At 36.5% G+C, this 10,906-nt stretch overlaps 2 protein-coding genes across 2 annotated transcripts in view; both read right to left on the bottom strand.

The window, feature by feature from the left end:
- LOC106117701 (alpha-tocopherol transfer protein-like) overlaps positions 1-1,686 on the bottom strand; it is a gene marked incomplete in the record, with an annotated part of 8,931 nt that extends 7,245 nt beyond the window's left edge. The window contains 3 exon segments of the mRNA NM_001312053.1: positions 291-294; positions 297-307; positions 1,584-1,686. Coding sequence (NP_001298982.1) covers positions 291-294; positions 297-307 — 15 coding nt within the window.
- Positions 1,687-6,804: 5,118 nt separating this feature from the next.
- Positions 6,805-8,625, bottom strand: LOC106118039 (uncharacterized). The gene has a single exon (XM_013312597.1). The coding sequence runs from the start codon at positions 7,857-7,859 to the stop codon at positions 6,891-6,893; it is 969 nt and encodes a 322-aa protein (XP_013168051.1). The 5' UTR covers positions 7,860-8,625; the 3' UTR covers positions 6,805-6,890.
- Positions 8,626-10,906: the final 2,281 nt, after the last annotated feature.

Raw genomic sequence — 10,906 nt, 5'->3', positions numbered from 1 at the left:
TACTTAACTCGTAATTGGCTTATATTTACTCAAAATGTAATTCACACTAATACTCTATATAAAAATAAACTTTGACCCAGTAGGCATAGAAACTGAATTGCTCTAGTCCAGTGGTTCCCAAACTTATTTTGTCTACTGCGAACTTTGGGAATAAATATTTTTTTAGCGCCCCCCATATTTTCACATATTTAAAAACCACTATAACTTCAAATTAAACTAATTTATTATTGTGACCTATATATGTATATTAACGGAGAATTCTAAACGAAACTTTTACTATAACCCGCAACTTGAGACCTGCAGCGCCCACAAGGGGGCGTTATCGCCCACTTTGGGAAAGACTGCTCTAGTCTATAAGCGCTCTTAATGGTGACAAGCAAGAGACACAGGATCCTTGTCATACTGTAGATGTCTTGTCATGTCTTGTCTATCTCCTAAGTCTATGTCTGTTCAGATCGAACCACGATAAATCGATATTTTAATAATTATGTTTTTAAATGTGTGCAACATATGTTTCCACGGTGAATGCAATGTACACGAACACAATTAAGTTATTTAACATTTAAAAGGAAATCAGTTGTTATGCGTGCGAGAAATGAAAGTAAAAAACATGTTTATAGCAGCAATTGCGTATGAGATTTGAAACAAGATAAATTGAGTCATAACATAACGAGTATCTTGTTTTTCAAATCAGCAAACAAGCATTGTTGGAAAATGGTTCAGGATTAAAAAAAACTTGAGGTAATGTTAACTTTAATTGTAACCAATCTTAGCACATCTAACCGTTCCCCTTTCCACCCTTTTCGTTCAATGTAACGATGGAAAAAGGGAAGTGTTTGGGGTGGGAACGCATAGGAAAGGAAATATTATTTTTTTGTTAATCCCGTCTTCTTTTGATAAATGGTAGGCAATCTGCAAGTGCAGTGTCCATTGGCAGCGATTACTTCGCTGTTTTGTCAAATTCAAAATCTTTACTAATTTTTGTTAGGTCAAGTTAAAAGGCGAGAATATAAAATACATAGAAATATGAATTTGATGATATTGAATCGATAAATTGCATAAAAGTATCGCTTCAACTGGTTAACTGGATGCAATTTCTCCGCGAAAGTCATCGACCTCGATGACTCATAATATTTTTACGTGCGATCACGCTCGTGTGGTTTTTAATTGACATTGTTTTAAACGAATACATAACTCAGTAATGATGTTTAAAAATTATAATATTCTTAAATAATTTTCAATAAGTAACTGTTATTTTGTTACACTCAATACCAAAGTCACCAAAAAATTTAAGTAAAATGCACAAAGTTTTTTGTTGTCTTTGGTAATCGCAATAAGAAAATAAATAGCTTCTAGTTTGATCTCAAAAGAAAACAAAAATGTAAATAAAAATTGTATAATAGTTTTCTAAGTTTAGCTATTTTAAATTCTTTAAATAATTATACTCTGCATGAAGGTTTTAATTAAAAATGAATTAAAAATATGCACGATATTCTTATAACAAAAAGCTTACCGAAACAAAGCACTACACAGTACACGTTTAAAAAAACCATATAACTATAAAAGAAGAAAAAATGTAATCACCTTTGAAATTGAAAACCAAGTCACAAGCCAAATTCTCAACGATCTCCACACTGTCACTTGTACGGTACGTGTTTATGGATTAAAAAAAAATAATAAAAAAGTTATTTCAGTCTATGGTCGATATAGTGCAACCGCCCGGATTCGAATGCGTCTTTTGCGATGCGTCCGTTCCTTATATTATTTCGTCACGCAGTATGAACGCGGTTTATACAAGTTGGGGGGAGATTTGGGTTAAAACTGTTTATATGCTTTTCTCCTTAAAATTACCTCTAGAGGAAAAAATAGTGGCCAGATACAGCCGCATATTTCGTCCGGAAATGATTTTGTAATTATAAGAATGAAAATCATTGCGCATTACATGATTGTTGGATGATTTCTTTAAATTTTGCTTATTCCAACTGAAATTGGTTTCTCCAGAATATAATAAAAAAATAATTTTATACTGAAAGCAACTAAACGATTAACCGTGGGTTTTCGACACCAAAATCACCGTTTAAAACAACGGAATGGGATGACGTTAGTTTCATATAGAGGTTCAGGTCTCAGAAACCAACGATAAAATCTTGAATAGAAACGTTAATTTCATATATAGCAGCAATAAGTCTACCTTATGTTTTCAAAAGACAGCAATTCTAAAAAAACGTTCCAGAACTTTTAAAATCAAAAAACGATTATTTTTAAAATCAATTTTTCTTCTTATTTTCTGCGTATTTTTTATTTAAATCAAAATTTCAAAACTTTTTTATTTAAATATTGAAACATATGATTTTTAATTTTTAATCTGAGACTTACTTTTCTTAGCGTTAGTGATTAATTATTTTGATTGCAAAAGCAATTAGACATAGTCACGCATTTTGCTTTAACTAATTACAAGATTTGTGTAACTAACTCATATAATAATTAGCACAGAAATATTTTGGGAGATAAACTTTCTTAATCAAATTTCAATTGAAAAGAACTTTTATGTAACTAGCTGTCGCCCGCGAATCCGTACGAAATAAAAAAAACTATTCGTAGTCTATGAGTTGTTTTTGACTTAGTTCTTTCTATGCCGATATAGCGAGATCCATGGAGCTGTTCTGGAGATACTTTCTAGTACACATCCATCCATCTGAACATTTGCATTTATAGGCACTTACTAAGCTAGCGCGTACCATCTTTCGACCAAATCTCCACTTCACCAGGTGGGATCGTGGTCAAGCGCTAGCTTATAAAACGTAAAAAAAAATATTAGTAAGATAGCAACAAAAAATCGTTGCTACGTGACCTAGAAAGAACCGTTTAAAGTGATTTTTTTGTATTCTCCGTTTCATTATCTTTATATATATAATTCTTCTGTGCGTGTGTATGTCACTGAACTTCTCTCAAACAACTGGACTGATTTTGATGAAATTTTTTGTGTTTGTTCAAGGGGATCTGGGAATGGTTTATATTCACAATTTTGTCCGCTGGACAATGTTTTTTTAATTAATTTTTAATTTATTAGTAGTTGTTGATTTTGGAATGTCTTACATTGGATCCGACAGACGGCGCTACCATCGCAGTGTCAAATTTTAAATAATATTCGAATTAAAGACGTGTAGACAGGACAACGTCTGTCGGGTCCGCTAGTATTATATATTACTCTTACTAATATTATAAATGCGAATGTTTAGATGGATGGATGTTTAATACATGGTATCTCCAGAACGGCTGAATGGATCTAGCTGAAATTTGGCACAAATGTAGAAAACTGTCTGGAAGAACACATAGGCTACTTTTTAAGTTTTTTTAATTCCGCGTGGACGAAGCCTGGGTGACAGTAAGTTTGTAAATAAATAAAAAAAAACACTAAAGTTATTGTGAAAAAAACGATGAACGCTTTTATGCCGATGACGAACAATTTTAAACCTCTGTTAAATGTTACAAAGTAATTTTGATTATAACAACAATGATACAGGAAATATGTATTAAAAAATCTGTCAAAAAAACTTGTCTCCGTAGACGGACAATTGTTGTTTGTTTTTTGTATAATTTGTCAGTATTTTTAGAACGAGATTGCACTTTTTGTATGCAGTGTTCAAAATTTTGAAAGTCAATGCAAATAATTGCTCTCAGATTAGAAAAATGTGTATGTGTTACTAAGTAATTATTGGGTTTCCACTGTTCTTGTTAGATTATAGACAACTGTAGCATATTTTGTAGATTTTATGATAATGGCAAACTTTGATTTTTAATAAATTTCAACTAATCTATAGATTAACTAGCTGTCGCCCGCGACTCCGTTCCCGCGGGATTAAAAATAGGTGTTGGTCGATTCTCAGACCTACTCAATATGCTCACAAAATTTCATGAGAATCGGTCAAGTCGTTGGGGAGTTAACCTAAGTTATCAAGTAAATAAGATAAAAGTGGAGTGTCTATATCGAAAACAAACATATTTCGTATACGTAATGTATTTGCGTTGGTGTAACGAAAAACCATTTTTTTTTTATTTTATCCGTAACCTGGGGTGTGGAGGTCGAACTGTTGGACCGATTTGGACGGACATTAGACGGGAAGGTAGTTGATATACGTGGCCATATTATAGCCTACTTTTTTTTAAATTCTGCGTGCGACTAAGTCGAGAGTGACCACTAGTAAACAATAATCCTATTAGCTACTTTTTTTGTATTATATGAAATAAAGGGCAAACGAGTAGGGGAGCATCTGGGGGTTAACTCAGTGTGCCAAATTCAGAGTATTTTAACGTTTACTTGAAAATTTACTTAGTGTACAGTTAAAAGTTTTGCTTAAGGTTATTAAACAAGTCTTCATTGTATTGAAAAAACTTCGTGAATAGTTTTTGTTAAAATTTTCTCCTAAATTACCACATTTACAGCACGCTGTCTATTTCGAAACGAAAAGGTGATCTGACGTTGCCATAATGCATGAGTACGGACCGTCTAATGACTTGTGAGTCACTGCTTAATGCACGCTTACTGTAATATAACAAGTTTCCATTGTACGACGTCACGATGTCACTTGAGACTTATTCATATTTGACTGTAATAAATCAGAGGGATTAGACAAAGTGCATTCGATCCGAAGCGATCCCTAACGAACTTCAAAAATATATAGAACTGAGAATAACTTTGATTAAGTCACGTGATTGTCGCGTGTCAGTTATATACAATTTTGAAGTTCGCTATAGAATCCACTTTGTCTAACCCTGCAGATTAGGAAAAGAATCTAGGTTAGAGGAAACATAAGCAAGTAGTCTATTTGTATCCTATAGAAATGAATATTGTTTTTGAAAAAAAAAATTGTAGAAAAAACTTTTACGCCTTCTGGTTTGATTGTCGTAGCGGAATCTTACTTTAGAACAATTTTCGGTGTTATTTCATCAATTGTTTGAGCTTGCTTTTTTCTTTTATATCAATGGAAACAGCATCAGTGGTTTCTCTGTGTCGAAATTTGAAGTCTAGATGATGAGATTTGTAACGCTTACGAGAGATAGGAAAGAGTGTACAAAAATTTGAAAAAAAAAATTGCTAAAATTTATGGTTTCCTTACCATTATAAACAAAGGCCTTAATTCGGAACTTCGGTCATCATCAACCTGCCCTTATCCCTATCGAGGTTCGGCACAGTATGTACTACTCCTCCATACATCTCTATCAGCCGTCACATCCGAGTCTACCCCCTTCTTACGCATATCCTCTTTCACACATTCATTCCATACTTTTTTTGGTCTTCCCCTACCCTTGTAGAGCCATCCACATGCAATCTCATTACTTTTTTGCTTATATCATAATCATCCCTCCTCATAACATGTCCAAAGCACGCTAATCTTTTACTCCTCAATTTCTCGATCACTGGCGCTACTTTCAAACTTCCTCTAATATACACATTTTTAACTTTATCCTTTCTTGTCACACCACACATCCATCTTAGTATACGCATTTCAGCTACATGCAATCTTCTTTCATCCGAAACCTTGGTGGCCAAACAAGCAAGTCGGAACTTCGGTACTAAATTAAATTACTCGTACGTTATTTTTTAAATAGTATAGGGACGACTAAATGTTGTACACATGTTTCGATGGTGGTAATCTACTCGTACATGTAATACAGTTTGCTTTTAATATTTGTTGTCTTTCCTACTTAATTTTGTATAGCTCTCATTCTGTAACTATTGATTGTAATGGCACAAAGTTCACAGACATGTTAAGAAAGCATTACAAGAGTTTTTTTTATTATTATAAAAACAATTATAATATTTAAGTCACTTCAGGTAATTAATTACAAGTCAATTGATGAAATATAACTAAATACAGACCATTTTTTTTGTATTCAAAATATTAGCAGATTTTTTTTGAAAATGTACTTATATTTCTTTAACCATTCCAACTAAGCTCTAGGCTTGTGCTAGGATATGGTTTACGACAATAGTCGAATGGCGGGATTCGAAATCCCGACCTCGTGGTCGGAAACCTGTATCCTTAACCATGAGGCTATTGACGCTTCTATTGAGATTGATTGTTATTATCTGAACGTGATATTTATTCTATTGGTGATTTTGTCGGAACTTAAAAAAGATGGAAAGGAGAAGGGAAATATGATTAGTAATTGGAGACAGGCGAAACGCGGCAACGACTGTCTTTTTTGTGGTCGTGGTCTCACAGATCAAGCGAATGCAGCAGCTAAGGCTGGCTCTACCAATGTTAAATAATTGTGATAGATATGGTCATTGTAATTGTAGCAATCACTCAACTAACTACAAGGGTAAGTTTACTGGCTTACTGGCATCCAGTATCGAACGTATTCACACATACCCCAATCCGGTAATAACGAAGTAACAGCCCGAGCCCGAGGTTCCTGAGGGAGCTCTCGAGCTTAGTTACTCTTAAACAAGGTTCAGGCTAAGCGCCATCTGAGCTAGGCCACCGCAAGCCCGGTGAAGCTGTAAGTGCCTCCCCAAGGCAAACAGTGGCAATCAGTTACAAAAAAAATCACACATAGAACTTTCATTGCGTATAACGTCGAATTACAGATTGATGGCTGCACTCTACTGGTGTACATGACACAATCACCTAACCGCTGGTCCGATGCAGGCTATATTGGGACTGTTCAGTACAGAACAAGAAAATAAAAAACTGTTGGAAATATCTTAGATTCGCGTTTAATTAGAAGAAGTACATTAGTAGTGCGACATGTGTGCGCTTGAGTGCGAGAATTGCGAGAATGAAAGAGTGAGTGCTTGAAGTTGAGTGACGTCGCCCCCGCGCCGCTCGGCTAGGTGTCAAGTTTGGCGCAGACATCCTCCGGGGCCTTGAAGGCGATAGCCTTCAAGACAGGTCTTCTTCCGAGGAGGGTAGAAAGCATAGTCTGTTGAGTGCCCTTCGCACGGTCCCTTGAGAAGTGACGACGTCAGCGACACGAGGGACATCATCAGGACCAGGATACAACTTGTTGACTCGACCGAGGCGCCAACATAATGGAGGTGCATTGTCCTCCTTTACAAGGACAAGATCGTCGATCTTCAAATGTCTTGATTCAGCGCGCCACTTCGAACGTTGTTGTAGTTCCGCAATGTATTCGTTAGTCCAACGTTTCCAGAAGTGTTGCCTTATTTGCTCTAAGTGCTGAAACCTGCTGAGTCGATTGGCGTTGCAGTCCAGGAAGCTTGGTGACGGTAGCGAAGTAAGCGGCCTGCCAATCAAAAAGTGTGCCGGGGTGAGAGGTTGGAAATCATTAGGCGAGGGACTGAGGGGACACAAGGGTCGGCTGTTTAGGATAGCCTCGATTTGAGCAAACAAAGAAGTCAGCTCCTCAAAGGTTAAATGACTATTTCCTAAGACCCTACGAATGTGAAATTTAGCGGATTTTACTCCAGCCTCGGCTAAACCGTTGAAGTGAGGAGCGTATGCAGGTGAGAATTTAAAATCGATACCTCGAAGAGCTGCATAATCATGAATAGTGTCAATATTTGACTGTAAAAAAGATGAAATTTCTTTAGACGCGGCAACGAAATTCCTACCGTTGTCACAGTAAATTAGTTTAGGTAAACCTCTGCGAGCTATAAATCGTTTTAGTGTTAAAATAAAAGCATCCTTACTTAATTCGCTGACGGCTTCCAAGTGAACGCATTTGTAACGAAAGCATATAAATATACACAAATAACATTTAGTTATTTTACATCCGCGGCCCTTTCGATCACTGATCAAGAACGGTCCAGCGAAATCAGTACCAACGGTATTAAATGGAAAATCTGGCTCAACTCTTTCGTTAGGCATATCGCCCATTATGTTACTCATCGTCGTACCTTTGAAACGACGACAAACTAGACAGTTACGAGTTACCTTTCTTGCCAAGTTGCGGCCACCAAGAGGCCAATAGCGGTCTCTAATTGAAGCTAGAACGTGTTGGGGTCCAGCGTGTAAAAGACGCTCATGTTCATTTTGAAATAAAAGTTTTGTTAATAAATGGTCAGACTTTAGAATAATAGGGTGACGTTTGTCGTAAGAATAGGCGGAAGAATCGATTCTACCTCCTGCTCGAAGCAGTCCATCCGAGTCAAGAAAAGGGTTTAAGGAAGAGAGAGATAACTTTGTTGAAAGAGATTTTTTAGACTTTAACCTAATAATTTCATTAGAAAAGGATTCGTTCTGAGCTTGGGTGATAATGAACTGTAGGGATTTATTGAGTTCATCCACGTCCAGACAGCCAGTTAGTTTATTGTTAGAATTACGGCAGTTGTGTAAAAATCTAATAACTCTTGCATAAGTACGTTGTAAGGTACGAAATTTAGAAAATCTTTTAAAATCTATCACAGGAGATGTCGTTATTATTTCCGCTGACAAAGTAGAAACCGTCTTCAACTCTGGCAAATCGAAAACGGGTGAAATTTCTTGAGGCCATAGATGATCGGGTTGCAAAAGAAAGGAAGGGCCATGCCACCAAAGATGACAGCTTACTATATTTCGTGGGTCTATACCTCGAGACGCGAGATCAGCGGGATTTTCGGTGGTAGGAACGTGACGCCATTGAGACAATTGAGTAAGTTCTCCTAGAGCAGCAACTCTGTTGGCAACGAAAGTTTTAGTTTTGTTGGGTGACCTTAGCCAGCCTAAGACCACGCTTGAGTCCGTCCAGTATATATGTCGATCGACAGAACGACGCAAAGCCTTAGTAACTGAATTGCTGAGTTGTGCTCCAAGCAACGCAGCACATAGTTCTAATCTTGGAATTGTAGTCGCCTTTAAGGGGGAAACTCGTGCCTTGGCGGTTATTAAATTAACTTGAACTTTATTATTTGAGTCAATAGACTTAATATAAATACAGGCTCCGTAGGCTTGCTGAGAAGCATCGCAAAAACAATGCATTTCAACTATTTTAGAATTTTGGATTAAAACTAGTCTTGGTACTTTGAGAGATGAAATATAGTGCAGTTGGTTAGAAAATTTAAGCCAAGTGGCAAGAATATCTTGAGGGATCTCGTCATCCCAGCCTATTTTAAGAAGCCATAGTTTTTGAATAAGAATTTTTGGTTTTATTGTACATAGGGATAGCAATCCAAGAGGGTCAAATATTTTAAATGTAGTAGATAAAATTGATCTTTTAGTAATGTTCTCAGGCGGGGAAAAATTAACTTGAAAATTTAATTCATCTGAAGAAGGAGACCAGCCGATACCCAGAGTGCTTGTAGAATTACTGATAATTAAGTTACCTTCTTCTGGATTTATCGAATCGGACATAAACAACTCGGGAACGTTAGAACGGTATTTTCTTAGATGAAAACAACCTTTTGTCAGTACATCTGACACAGCACGCTGAATGTGACGAAGCTCCGCGACGGAGTCAGATCCTGTAAGCAAATCGTCACAGTAAAAATCCTGTTGTATTATATTTTTTATTTTGTCGTCGTCACATTCCTCGCCCAACTGCCAGATGCATCTAGTACTTAAGAAACTCGCACTGGAAAAACCGTATGTCACCGTATTTAAACGTAAAGTACGTAAAGGGTAATTTTCGTTTTCCCGCCATAGAATAAGTTGTAGGTCACGATCTGACTCTTTTAAGCTAACCTGACGATACATCTTTTCTATATCGCCCGATAATATATATTTATATTGGCGGAAGCGAATTAAAATATTAAAAAGAGAATCTTGTATTGTAGGCCCTATCATTTGTAAGTCATTCACTGATAAACCTGACGTAGAACGAGCCGATGCATCGAACACGACACGTAATTTAGTTGACTCGCTCTTTTCTCTGATTACAGGATGATGGGGAAGAAAGAATGAATTAATAGGTTTAGGTATTTTAGATTCATTTAAGTGACGAAGCTCGTCATACTCGCGTATGAACTCAGAATAGGCTTTTTTAAGCTCTGGTTGCCTTCTAAACCGCGCTTCTAAATTTAAAAACCGTTTTTTGGCTAGTTGATAAGAATCACCTAAACAGTCTCGGTCATCACGGAGTGGTAAACTGACGCAAAATCGACCGTCACTTAAACGCGTAGTAGTGGAAAGGAAATGCTGTTCGCATAGTTTTTCCTCTTGAGTCAAGGGCTTATTGTGGGGAAAACTTTCTAATTCCCAAAATCTTGACAAGGCCTCTTCAAAATTATAGTTTTCATGTTGATCTATAGATAAATTATTAGGAAAATTATCATCCTTTAGACAGAAATGACATATTGATAAATTATTTGGTATAGAATTTTTAGGTAAATTAGGTAGGGGGCCAGCAACGAGCCAACCAAGTTTAGAGCTACGTAGATTAGGGGTTTTGGTTTGGTCCCCTAGACGGCGCTGCTCTGAGCCTATTAGGTCCCAGAATAAGTCAGCGCCAATGAGCATATCAATAGGGGATGGTTCGTTAAAACTAGGATCCGCTAATTCAAGTTTAGGCAAATTTATGTCTTTGTAATCAAAAGATATCTTTGGCAAATTGCTGGATATTATAGGTAAAACTAAACAAGTCATTGTGACGTTGAAAGAACTATTTATAGGTTGCAATTGTAAAATGCATCTTTTCGTATTTAGGTTAACTTGAGCATTACCAATACCAAGTATATTAACGTTTGAAGGCTGAGGAGTCAAGTTTAATTTTTGTTGGACCGACTCGGTTATAAAAGAAGACTGACTCCCGCAGTCAAGTAAAGCTCGCACTGTAATAGATTTGTTCGTTATGGGATTAGATACTAAAACCTTGGCTGTACACAACAACACTTTAGTAGAAGACAAGACGGACATTACTACCGATTGATCAGGCGGAACGCTATTGCTAGAATTTTCACATTCTTTAATAATATGTAAAAGTGAATTATGCCGTTTTTTACAAGATCGACAAGAACCTGGAA

The sequence above is a fragment of the Papilio xuthus genome, unplaced genomic scaffold, assembly GCF_000836235.2.
Source record: "Papilio xuthus unplaced genomic scaffold, Pxut_1.1 DF827679.1, whole genome shotgun sequence".
In the NCBI taxonomy this organism is placed as follows: Eukaryota; Metazoa; Arthropoda; class Insecta; order Lepidoptera; family Papilionidae; genus Papilio; species Papilio xuthus.
This window is presented reverse-complemented; position numbering and strand designations above follow the sequence as displayed.